Source organism: Neoarius graeffei, chromosome 20 (genome assembly GCF_027579695.1).
Source record: "Neoarius graeffei isolate fNeoGra1 chromosome 20, fNeoGra1.pri, whole genome shotgun sequence".
NCBI classification, from domain to species: domain Eukaryota; kingdom Metazoa; phylum Chordata; class Actinopteri; order Siluriformes; family Ariidae; genus Neoarius; species Neoarius graeffei.
In genome coordinates, this window is record NC_083588.1 from 51,418,087 (window position 1) to 51,431,808 (window position 13,722).

The window sequence follows — 13,722 nt, forward strand, 5'->3', positions numbered from 1 at the left end:
GCACTGTATTTCAATAAGTTGAATAATCTCTTCTGGATTTATTCTGGATCATGTTTGCAAAGTGTACTGCTTGTTGTTGTACGTAAAACCTTTTCGCGTACTTCGTGTTGCTGGGTAATTCGAGACTGCAACATTAAGTATGACAACAAGGAAGCTGATTGTTTTTCTTGGCAACAGAAAGCAAAGGAATGTATTTAGATTAGATTAAATTAGATTAGATTAGATTCACTTTATTCATCCCACATCGGGGAAATTCATGTGTTACAGTAGCAAGAAAAAGTCAAACAGATAACAAATAAAACTAAAATAAAAATTAGACAAACAAAAGATTAAATACAGAGGGCTGTTTGCATCCTCTACCATGAAAAAGTATAGAAAAGAAAAAATTGCCTTATTGAGAGGCTTGGAAAAATCGCACATTACAGGTAGACTCTGTATATATACACATAAATAACATATATATATATACGGGTGCGATTTGTCAAAAAAACAGATGGGGGGATGTTTTTTTTTTTTAATCATGAAACGTCACAAAACTAAGGTAACAATAGGCTAACAGCTCAATAACATCCGATGTTATCAAATGAATAACACTGTGGCAGCGGGGGCGTGGTCAAGCATCGGTCTGTGACAGGAGGGCGGAGTCAGGGAAGGTAAGTGGCAGAATCACTACACCTGTCGTTAATTAATGTGTTTGTGTGTCTTCCCAGTGACCGCGCCCTATTTAAGGAGAGAGAGCAGAGGGAGCTCTCTCCACAACTCGACGACTGATGTGTGTGCAGATAGAAGCTGAAAAGCTGAATAAAAGCGAGTTGTGTGAAATCAGTTCTGTCCTGCCGTCCTTCTGTCACAGACCGATGCTTGACCACGCCCCCGCTGCCACAAACACTAAATGAAAACAAACCAGAGATAGTAAATTCATCTTCCTATCTCTCTGACTAAATACACGAACACTAACACACAACAAAGTTCGCATTGCTTGTCGCGTTGCTGTGATGTTTCTCTCCCTCCGGATTAAATGGACAGTGACTCGAAAATCACTAAAATACATGAATACTAAATGAACAGTTTGCTCTGATGGCGCAGTTCATGTGGCCTTTTCTGCTTTCCCGTCGGTGCGGATCCGCCGCGTTTCGTCCTTCTTTAATCCACAATTCTGCGAATTTCTCAGCAGGGAAGGAATGCACGTCTGGTCCATTGACAGCGAGGAAAAGAAGGCTGTCAGTGTGGATACATTCATTCTGTTGCACTCATCAGTAAGGATGTGATTCATGGCGCTAAATCCACGTTCACACTCTGGGTATTGTTATTATCTACAATGTATCTATTTGCTGGGGACGTTTGTGAACATCAAAGCTGCCACTTCGGGTCATTTTGAAAGTGAGTGCAATGTAGACCATAGAAAACTGTGTCACAACATGCCTGTCATGTCAAATTTTTTTTTGGTTTGTTTGTTTTATTGACGGGGTTGTCCCCGAGGATTTTTTTTCAGCAGAGATAAAAACCAGAGGGGGGGATGATCCCCACCATCCCCCCCCCCAACAAATCGCACCCAGTATATATATATATAAATAAAAAGTATGCATAAAAATAGTTTAAGGCCTGTATTACTGCACATAATAATTGCATCGATGACAGATGGCAGAGGTAGTAGTGGTGAAGTAGTGCAAATATAACGACAAACAGGTTATTGGTGCTACATTACAAGTTGTGGGTGTTATACAATCTGGATCGATTTGGAGACCAGAATGGACAAATAGAGTAGTCGTGTAAAAGAATGCATCTACTCGCCCCAAGACCAAACAATCCCAATCTTATCTGCTTTCGGCTCCCTCAGACAGCACTGGCCTTGGCCAAGGCCGTTGCTGGAACAACAACTCCCCCTGAAGATCACTGCAGTGAGACGCTCTTGCATTCCTTCCCCCACTTCCCATGGTCGCCGCTTTTTACCCCCAGTGTGACAAGCTGGGGGAGCGCCGTCATGGCTGCAGACCGGACTGCTTGTTTGCGCTGGGTTACCTATACCTCTGCCCCTCCCCCCTTTCCCCCCTCCCATGATGCCCCCCCCCGAGTCCCGAGTTTTCATGTTGTAAAGTGTACTGTGTTATTTTGTGCTTATGTGCTGAGGTGTTTTTTTTTTTATGTTCCCACACTGTACTCCCCACAGGAGCATAGTGTGGGGGTTGGTTTTTTCTCCTCCCCTCCCCTCATGTTACTCTGTATTTTTCATCCCTGTCTTCCTGTCCTGTCTACTCCCCCTGTGTCAATTGTATGTATGTGTATATGTACGGACGGGTTGATGGCCAATTTCGCTGGTACTTGTGACTAGTGACAATAAAGGGTTCATTCATTCATTCAATTGAGGGACAGTATTGGTGAACATGCCACCTAGTTTAATTTGCACACTCCCCTAGTTGCAAATGGATCACACCCTTGTTATGAAGATTTAGCAAGGACTCAAACTCAGCTGGCATGGCGTGTACTTCCTTGTTTGCGGGACGGTTATCATAATAGTGGTTGGGGAGTTCCTGGTGGGTGTATGGGTGTGTTTCAAAGGGCCAGAAACCATACAGGTGGACGTTGTTACAGAGCTCCAGTGCCAAGCTGACCATCATCATACCAGTGCTGAGGCGTTTTGCCCGAATTCCTTGGTTACGCCAAAAGGTTGCCAGGTTGTTTAGATACGTCGGGTTATAGAAGATGGGTCTTGGGCAAGACTTCTTGAGGTCTTCCAGTGAGTAGAGAGCACGCAGGGACACAGCTGTGTTCCGCTGAAATGAGAAGGCAGGCAACAGGAGTAGAGCATCCCTATACACCTGCACATCCTCCACAAATGACCGCCGGCGCTCATTTAGTGCTTGGTACCTGCAGAGCATTAGAAAGAGAAATAAGGAGCTGCATGCCTTTGGTGTTCTCCTGAAATACTTGTTGATGAGCAGAGATTATTTGGGTTTGTTGGTTTTGAGCAGGTAAAAGAAGAAAGTACATTGTTCATGGTATAGCATCTACCATGTCTAGATCCAAATATTAACTTTGCCATGCCTAACTCGACAAACCAGTCTTTTCAGTGTCATGCCTATTTGGTTTACCATTCTCATCGATCTTGCTTTGCCCAGCCATACATTTACGCTGTGTGAAGGAAACACTTTGTTGCCATGGACTGATGATTCTAAATGTTGTTCAATAGTTATATGAATATCATCCATCCACCATCACTACAAGATGGCATCATTTATATATTCTTTAATTCTGTCTGTTTCTTAAAGGATTTTGGAAGATTTTAAGGAGTTTGATTGCAGTCATACTGGAAAATTGAGCTTGTAAGCTAAGTGTTCCCCCCCCAAATTCAAACTATTGTGCTACCTTCCACACTTAGCTCACTCCTGAATGGACTATCAGTTTATCAGAGACTGAGAGACAACGTTCATGTTAATTCATGCACTTAGTGTCATCCATACTTTTATTATCAGATCATCTGAATATCCATCCATTATCTGTAGCCACTTATACTGTCCTACAGGGTTGCAGGCAAGCTGGAGCCTGTCATGATCCACCCCAGACTTCCATTCCAGAGATTTATTATCTCCCAGTTCAGCGCAATCTGGATCCGGGACGGGATTTCCATCTTTCCAGCATTCAGGTCCTGGTCTGGTCTGCTGTGTATAACTAGGCCCTTCTCAGAAGGGGAATTTGTCAGAACGTCTTGCCTGTTTTTCATGCTGTCTCTGTGCCATTATTGCTTCCTGGATTTTTGCTCTCTGTTTTGCCCAGTCTTTGCCACAGTTTTTTTGCACTCATGTTTTATCTTTTCTTCATGTTTTTTTGTCTCCAGTTTTTGTCAGGACTGTTTTTCATACCAGCGTTTTGTCTTTGCCTACCTTGTTTTTGTCTGGACTATTTTGCTAATTTTGTTCATTTACTTTTATGGACTTCAATTAAATCTTTTTTTTATTTCATTGGATTTTCTGGTTTGTGTTTCTGGATCCTAACTCACAACATCTCGTCATTCATAACAGGAGCCTATCCCAGCTGACTATGGGCGAAAGGCGGGGTACACCCTGGACAAGTCACCAGGTCATCACAGGGCTGACATATAGACACAGACAACCATTCACACTCACGGTCAATTTAGAGCCACCAATTAGCCTAACCTGCATGTCCTTGGACTGTGGGGGAAACCAGAGCACCCAGAGGAAACCCACGCGAACACGGGGAGAACATGCAAACTCCACACAGAAAGGCCCTCGCCGGCCGCTGGGCTTGAACCCAGGACTTTCTTGCTGTGAGGCGACAGTGCTAACCACTACACCACCATGCCACCCATGGCATCATCTGAATATTTAAGTTATTCCATGAAATCGAGTCATACATGAGCTGATAGCCAATGAGGCGTGTTGCACCAAGTTGGCTATAAGCCATGTATGACGAGATGGAGTGGAATAACTGTTTTACTCTATCAACATTCACTGGATTTTGAGAAACGGAGTATTTTTATTTTCTGCAAATTCAATAAATAAAAACTTTATCCAAAACATCAGACAAAATCATTTCTGCTGAGAATGTAAACAAACCATAGAAATGACAGGAGCAATTTGTGAAAAATGTGATAATTCTTGAAAAAAAGTTATTTCCATCAAATACTTTCATTCCATATTTTTTTTGTTGTTTGTTTTTTGAATTTTTGGGGGTTTGTTTTCAAGTAGAGTTTTTAGTTCATCCTCAGGTGGTTCAGTAATTTTCTTCATTTTCGCCATTTTCTTCTTCTTTTGTCTTTTTTTTTTGGTGGTTGGCAAACCAACTTAATGGTGCATTACTGCCACTGACTGGGCTGGAGTGTGGAACAGGAGATATTTGTGGGTGGGGGGAATGACGACACTATATTCTTTTAGCTATTTCTGTTTCTTTTAAATACTTGATAAAGTGATATATCTGATTTGATGCGCTCCGTCATTTTGTTTTTCTCTACTCATAGTATATGAGCTGATATCCTAGTAGTAGAGTAGCCAATCAGAGCATGAGATTGCTCATATCCAGTGTATGTGGATAGAATAATAATTATTCACTGAAGGCGAAGTGAATATCGGTGAATGATAAGCGAGACGAAATTGAGTTTATTATTCACCAGTATTCACTGAGCCTGAGGTGGATAATTGTTTGAGTATAAATACACAGGTGATTATTTAAAAAAATGTAAAAATTCGGGTTAAAAAAATAATTGATTTCAAACTTCAGAAGCGGCATGTAAATGTAATAACAGCATGCACAGACTTGTGTCACTTATCTGTGCCAAGTCACATAAAATACTTTGTTTTGAAATGGATAAAATAAATCACAATTCCACCTTACCTTTGAGTAGTTTTAGACCAAACTTCGTAGCATCTTTAGTGCTTTTAGGAACAGCATTTTCTTTCATCATTTGTAATTCTTCCTCACTTACGTTGATGAAGCACTTGGGCGCCATTTTGCCGAGTTACTCGAGGTAATTATCGAGAAATAGTCTGAATTTCTTGACCAATCAGCGAGCATGATTTTCTATAATCACCTCCGCATTTATACTAATAACCATTTATACCAGCAGTATTGAAATACATATGAAATGATGATATTCCTGCCTGCATCTACCTGTCTCACATAATTTCCATAAGTGTGCACACACACAACAGACTCACTTTTGAAAGAGGATGCTTGGATTGGCTGTGACAAGGTTTGTTTTTTGTCCTGTATCTAGCTTATGTACATCGGTCAGTGGTGGAAGATTACACCTGCAAAACAAAATGGAGAAGTAGTACCCAGTGAAACATTAGGAGCGAGTCGATGTTTATTGTGTGTCATTGTGTGTGTTTTAGATTATTCAGTCAAATTCTTTTTTCTAGTTTTGTCTGTTGTGTGAAATCAGAATCAGACCTGATGACAAATGTAGCAGAGTCGATTTGTTTTCCACAGCTGCTGTTGGCTAAGATGCCTCCATTGCCCACGACAGCACACGTGCCATATGGTGCTTTTTGAAAAGGGCTCTCCTACACACACGTACACACAGTACAGAGAGTATTAGCACTAATATTAACTTATTTCTGCATATTGTGCATATTGTGCACATCATACCTTGGGAAATATACTGAACAGGTCTGGTGTCACCACTTTTATTTTTTTTTTTAGTCCATCATAAGTAAAATTTGTCCCGACAGGTGAGTTACTCTGTGTAACCACTGCATTGGAAATGGCATTGCAAGTACTCCCGAGCAATGACCTGAGAACAACAAAAACAACAACAAAATCACTTTTGTGGTTGTATTTTTTTTTTTGGTTGAAATATGAATTCTGAATCTTGTATTCATACACATTGATCATCAATGGTGGAAAATAACTTGAGTGTTATTGAAACAGAATACTTATACTCTTTCGTAATTTCATTTACTTTTCCAAGACTAAAAACATACAGTGGATATAAAAAGTGTACACACCCTGCTAAAATGATCTGTTTTTCTGATGTAAAAAAATGAGACCATGATAAATAATTTCAAAACTTTTCCCACCTTTAACGTGACCTATAACCTGTACAATTCAATTGAAAAACAAACAAATCTGTTCAGGGGAAAAACATCAAAAATAAAAAACGTACAAGAAGCTGGTTGCCTAAGTGTGCACACCCTTAAACTAATACTTTGTTGAAGCACCTTTTGATTTAATTACAGCATTCAGTCTTTTTGGGTTCACACCTACCATCAATTAAAATGACTCTGATTAACCCCAAATAAAGTTCAGACATTTACTCAGTTGCATCCTCCAGCAAAAGCCAGGGTTCACAGAGAGCTTACAAAGCATCAAAGGGATCTCATTGTTGAAAGATATCAGTCAGGAGAAGGGTACAAAAACATTTCCACGGCATTAGATACACCATGGAGCACAGTGAAGACAGTCATCAAGTGGAGAAAATATGGGACAACAGTGACATTACCGAGAACTGGATATCCCTCCAAAAACTGATGAAAAGACAAGATGAAAACCGGTCAGGGAGGCTGCCAAGAGGCCTACAGCAACACTGAAGGAGCTGCAGGAATTTCTGGCAAGTACTGGTTGTGTACTACATGTGACAATCTTCTTCATATGTCTGGACTGTGAGGTAGGGTCAAAGAATAACATCCAGGCCTGGCTAAATTTTGCAAAAAAATACATAAACTCTCCCAAAAGCATGTGGGAAAATGTGTTATGGTCTGATGAAACCAAGGTTGAACTTTTTGGCCACAATTCCAAAAGGTATGTTTGGCTTAAAAACAACACTGCACATCACCAAAAGAACACCACACCCAGGGTGAAGCATGGTGGTGGCAGCATCATGTTTTGGGGTTGTTTTGCTTCAGCTGGAACAGGGGCTTTAGTCAAGGTGGAGGGAATTATGAACAGTTCTAAATACCAGTCAATTTTGGCCCAAAAGCTTCAGGTGTTTGCTAGAAAGCTGAAGATGAAGAGGAATTTCATCTTTCAGGATGACAATGACCCCCAAAAAAGTTTTGGAATGGCCCAGCCAGAGCCCAGACCTAAATCCAATTTAAAATCTGTGGGGTGACCCTGAAGAGGGCTGTGCACAAATGATGCCCTTGCAATCTGACAGATTTGGAGCGCTTTTGCAAGGAAGAGGGGGCAAATATTGCCACGTCTAGATGTGGCAGGCTGATAGACACCAACCCAAAAAGACTGAATGCTGTAATTAAATCAAAAGGTGTTTCAACAAAGTATTAGTTTAAGGGTGTGCACACTTATGCAACCAGCTTATTGTAGGTTTTTATTTTTTTCCCCCCTAACAGATTTGTTTGTGTGGTGGCATGGTGGTGTAGTGGTTAGCGCTGTCGCCTCACAGCAAGAAGGTCCTGGGTTCGAGCCCCGGGGCCGGCGAGGGCCTTTCTGTGTGGAGTTTGCATGTTCTCCCCGTGTCTGTGTGGGTTTCCTCCGGGTGCTCTGGTTTCCCCCACAGTCCAAAGACATGCAGGTTAGGTTAACTGGTGACTCTAAATTGACCGTAGGTGTGAGTGTGAATGGTTGTCTGTGTCTATGTGTCAGCCCTGTGATGACCTGGCGACTTGTCCAGGGTGTACCCCGCCTTTCGCCTGTAGTCAGCTGGGATAGGCTCCAGCTTGCCTGCGACCCTGTAGAAGGATAAAGCGGCTAGAGATAATGAGATGAGATGAGGTTATAGATTACATTAAAGGTGGGAAATGTTTTGAAGTTATTTATTGTGATCTCTTTTTTTTTCATCAAAAAAACCTATCATTTTAGCGGGGTGTGTTCACTTCTATGTTTTTATTTTGAACATCAGTACTCATTAAATAACCTCAAAGGTCTTTTCTCTCATCCTGCTATGTATAGGACTGTGTCAAGTCAAGTCAAGTCAAAGTCCCTCCCACGCCAGGATCTGATCTTCCTAGGTAGTCTCCTGTCCCAGTACTAACCAGCTCTTTGAGGTGTATGGGTGCGGTGCCGATTTCTGTAGCCCTCGGCCTCTTGCCTATACAGCTAAAATTACAGTGGGAGGCTAGTCCTTTGGTAACCATGAGGGTTTGATCTGTATTGCAGCATACCTTGCCAGAAGGTACCATTTTTACAACGGTCTTTGGTATGATCCGACTGGGAGTAGAACTCGCAATCTCCTGATACAGAGGCAGACACGCTAACCACTAGGCCATAGGTCTTTGTACTATACATCAATTGCATGGGCTGCAGTGTATTCATTAATGCTATAGCCATTTGTGTGCATCTGAATATGGATAAGCCACTGGACTGCAGTGTGAGTGCCCCTGGCCCTCAGTAATGTTTCATTTTGGTCAAGTAAGCAAAGACTCATAGAAAATGCAGCGTCTCCTTTGCTTCCCTTGGAGGCAGGAACTCCATCTAATTTGAAAAAGCAAGCTGAGGCAAGTTTTGCTAATGTTAACTAGTTTTGCTAATGGTAAGTCCAGGACTCGGACTCGAGTCCGACTCATGTCCTAATTTTAAGGACTTGTGACTTGACTTGGACTTGAGCACTGATGACTCGGACTTGTGCATGAACTGCATTCGGACTTGTAAACTAGACACGAGGATTTGGATTTTTTTCTTTATTTTTTGTAACATGCCATAATAATTTGGCATAAGATATTTATATCTACATTAATTTGTATACTAATTTTGTGCAAGAGAATGCATATTCACCTGTTCATACATCATGTTCAGGAACAAACTAACGTTAATGGCGCTAAAATGCCTGGAGAGAAGCCCCTAGGATTGTCTGCTTTGCTTATACCGACTTTTCGTGCAGTGGGGAAAAATACACTGCTATGTGTTCCATATGTAGAAGAACTATCGAGGAGACGACGGGGACAACCTCAAACTTCAATCGTCATTTGGTAAGACTCCACCCAGAGAAGGAAGAGACATGCTATGTTAATTGCTCTGTTGATAGCGGGGCTTGCTTGCTGAGCGATGAACTAGCTAGTGTTAACCCTCTCTCATGTTATTTGCCCTGTTGATAGTGGGCGGGGCTTGCTGAGCGATGAACAAGCTTTTTATCTGTAGCCTATCAACTAAAATGGGGCAGTCGAGCAGGAACGTTAGTCTAACACAGTAGCAGAGACTGTTTCACATAAAGGCAGTAACAGCCACCATCAAATGGTGCGGTTGGGGTCTTGTTCTCAGGCTTGCCTTGGCTCAATAGTGGACTCAACTTGGACTTGACTTGAAATTTTCTTTAATGACTTGGACTTGAACACTGGGGACTCAAGACTGGACTTGGGCTCGAGGTTTAGTGACTCGACTACAACACTGGTTAACTGGCTCTGTTGAAGTAAGTTAGCCTGTTTTCTTTGCTAATTGGTTAGACTAGCATCAACTCTATTAACTAACAAAGTTGGTTAGGCAGCATGCCAAATTTCACTGAATGGTAAATATTGATTACTTACAGGATATTTTACTTCCAATCAATTCATTAGAAAGCTAATACAGTATAAGTGTCAAGTTATGCATATGACCAGCAAATCTACAAAGACTGAATTATGTTTTAAGACAAAACAGCTTGCTTATAACAGTTTTGCATAAGTAATAAAACTTTTTACATGAAAATATGACATGAACTAAAATTCATCACTTAAAAACATTTACTTTTTACTCCAATACTACTTGAGTACATTTAATGAGCGACTTCTTTATTTTCACTTTTAATTGAGAAAGCCTGACATTATTTATACCGTACGTTCACTTAAGTGTAATTTCTCAGTACTTTTCCACCCCGATTTATCAGATATCGCTGTCGTGTGCATACTTGCCAACTCTACAGATTCATGCGGTAGTCTACCCATTTCCACAGGTGAAAACCACCTGTTGATTTTAGTTCTAAAAACTACCGCATTACAAAATAATCAGTGAACACTGTTGGATTCGCTCTTCTGACCTCGTTTCAGCTATTTTTAGCACAGGGGATACAAGTACATAGTGTCAAATAATCATATTAAGTGAAGCTGAGAACCAATGGAATGGTGCGATAATGATCTCATCTCATTATCTCTAGCCGCTTTATCCTTCTACAGGGTCGCAGGCAAGCTGGAGCCTATCCCAGCTGACTACGGGCGAAAGGCGGGGTACACCCTGGACAAGTCGCCAGGTCATCACAGGGCTGACACATAGACACAGACAACCATTCACACTCACATTCACACCTACGGTCAATTTAGAGTCACCAGTTAACCTAAGCTGCATGTCTTTGGACTGTGGGGGAAACCGGAGCACCCGGAGGAAACCCACGCGGACACGGGGAGAACATGCAAACTCCACACAGAAAGGCCCTCGCCGGCCCCGGGGCTCGAACCCAGGACCTTCTTGCTGTGAGGCGACAGCGCTAACCACTACACCACCATGCCGCCCCGTGCGATAATGATGTTGAATCTAAATTGTATCGCTCTATCGTATCATTCCAATGGTTCTCGTTATAGTTCTACAACCCCAATTCCAAAAAAGTTGGGATGCTGTGTAAACGGTAAATAAAAACAAAATACAATAATTTGCAAATCATGGAAACCCTATTTTTCATTGAAAATAGGACAAAAACAATATATCAAATGTTGAAACTGAGAATTTTTATTTATTTTTTTTTAAATATACTATTGTAAAATGGAATATAGGGTTTCCATAGTTTGTAAATTGTCACATAATCGTAACTTTTTTGGAATTGGGCTTGTAGCCAGTTTGCAAAGAACTCGCATACTACAAAAAAATCACACCAGCATTTGTAAAAACCAAGCACGCTCTGGTGATCGCGACCAATGAAAACTCCAAAGGAAAAAAGATTTGTGATGCCAGCAAGTTTAAGGTGACTTGGTAATCGGATCATCAAAGCATCGAGGGCAGCATTTTGTGAAGTACGTCGGTCCGATTTCTCAATCAATTTTTTTTCAAAAATGGCACTCAAAATGCAGGAGAGTCCACCATTTTATACCTTTTTTTTTTTTAAATTTCCCCCAGACCCCCACAGTAGGGCACGGATGTGTCATGCAGTCTGATCAGCTGCTTTTCATTCTCTGGAGGTTGTCAAGTATGCATGTATTATGACCTGTGATTTTGTTACCTATATTTTTTAAAGGTATCCTTCTGCTTTTCCCAGCTGGTTGAGTAACTTGCCAGCAGTTTATCAATAACGGCATTTTTCCTGGAACATAAATCCACAAATGCACAATAAGAAAGCAGTGATATGTTACAGTAGTATAAAATCCTTATATTACTGCCTCTGAAGTCTGATTGTTGGGTAGTTCTAAGGTTTCTACAGTGGTGCTTGAAAGTTTGTAAACCCTTTAGAATTTTCTATATTTCTGCATAAATATGACCTAAAACATCAGATTTTCACACAAGTCCTAAAAGTAGATAAAGAGAACCCAGTTAAACAAATGAGACAAAAATATTACACTTGGTCATTTATTTATTACATATCTGTGAGTGGCAAAAGTATGTGAACCTTTGCTTTCAGTATCTGGTGTGACCCCCTTGTTCAGCAATAACTGCAACTAAACGTTTCTGGTAACTGTTGATCAGTCCTGCACACCGGCTTGGAGGAATTTTAGCCCATTCCTCCGTACAGAACAGCTTCAACTCTGGGATGTTGGTGGGTTTCCTCACATGAACTGCTTGCTTCAGGTCCTTCCACAACATTTCGATTGGATTAAGGTCAGTACTTTGACTTGGCCATTCCAAAACATTAACTTTATTCTTCTCTAACCATTCTTTGGTAGAATGACTTGTGTGCTTAGGGTCGTTGTCTTGCTGCTTGACCCACCTTCTCTTGAGATTCAGTTCATGGACAGATGTCCTGACATTTTCCCTTAGAATTCGCTGGTATAATTCAGAATTCATTGTTCCATCAATGATGACAAGCTGTCCTGGCCCAGATGCAGCAAAACAGGCCCAAACCATGATACTACCACCAACATGTTTCACAGATGGGATAAGGTTCTTATGCTGGAATGCAGTGTTCTCCTTTCTCCAAACATAACGCTTCTCATTTAAACCAAAAAATTGTATTTTGGTCTCATCTGTCCACAAAACATTTTTCCAATAGCCTTCTGGCTTGTCCACATGATCTTTAGCAAACTGCAGATGAGCAGCAATGTTCTTTTTGGAGAGCAGTGGCTTTCTCCTTGCAACCCTGCCATGCACACCATTGTTGTTCAGTGTTCTCCTGATGGTGGACTCATGAACATTAACATTAGCCAATGTGAGAGAGGCCTTCAGTTGCTTAGAAGTTACCCTGGGGTCTTTTGTGACCTCACCGACTATTACACACTTTGCTCTTGGAGTGATCTTTGTTGGTCGACCACTCCTGGGGAGGGTAACAATGGTCTTGAATTTCCTCCATTTGTACACAATCTGTCTGACTGTGGATTGGTGGAGTCCAAACTCTTTAGAGATGGTTTTGTAACCTTTTCCAGACTGATGAGCATCAATAACGCTTTTTCTGAGGTCCTTGGAAATCTCCTTTGTTCGTGCACTTCCACAAACGTGCTGTGAAGATCAGACTTTGATAGATCCCTGTTCTTTAAATAAAACAGGGTGCCCACTCACACCTGATTGTCATCCCATTGATTGAAAACACCTGACTCTAATTTCACCTTCAAATTAACTGCTAATCCTAGAGGTTCACATACTTTTGCCACTCACAGGTATGTACTATTGGATCATTTTCCTCAATAAATAAATGACCAAGTATAATATTTTGTTTCATTTGTTTAACTGGGTTCTCTTTGTCTACTTTTAGGACAAGTGTGAAAATCTCATGATGTTTTAGGTCATGTTTATGCAGAAATATAGAAAATTCTAAAGGGTTCACAAACTTTCAAGCACTACTGTATATAATAGCAAATGTTGCGATGTTTCTTTGAACCATGTTGCATTCTTACTTTTTGTTTGCAGGATTTTGCTTAACTTTGAGTTGTTTGCTGGTGGCAGCTGCATCACTGTGAAGGAACATCCAAAGAATCACTTGAAGGCATGCCAAGACCAAAAATAAAGCACTTAGACAGTGCTGGTATTAACAGTACATTAATAACTTAATTACGATGATAACAATTTTGACATTTTAGGATTAAAATCAATCAATCAATCAGTCAACAATCAACTTTATTCAAGTGTCAAACTTATAGCTGGACACAAGTAGCCTACTAATTGGGGACACTAGCTATAAATAAATAAATATTAATGAAATCTGAAATA

The 13,722-nt window shown here is 40.9% G+C and overlaps 1 protein-coding gene across 1 annotated transcript in view; it reads right to left on the reverse strand.

Moving 5' to 3' along the window:
- Positions 1 to 204: 204 nt before the first annotated feature.
- Positions 205 to 13,722, reverse strand: part of LOC132868777 (alpha-2,8-sialyltransferase 8F-like) — a 29,468-nt gene continuing 15,950 nt past the window's right edge. Inside the window, exons 3-8 of the mRNA XM_060901947.1 lie at positions 13,410 to 13,466; positions 11,588 to 11,668; positions 6,103 to 6,247; positions 5,905 to 6,017; positions 5,670 to 5,762; positions 205 to 2,865 (exon numbers count right to left, since the gene is read on the reverse strand). Of these exons, the coding sequence (XP_060757930.1) occupies positions 2,394 to 2,865; positions 5,670 to 5,762; positions 5,905 to 6,017; positions 6,103 to 6,247; positions 11,588 to 11,668; positions 13,410 to 13,466 (961 nt within the window). The 3' untranslated portion in view covers positions 205 to 2,393. The remainder of the gene's footprint in view (positions 2,866 to 5,669; positions 5,763 to 5,904; positions 6,018 to 6,102; positions 6,248 to 11,587; positions 11,669 to 13,409; positions 13,467 to 13,722) is intronic.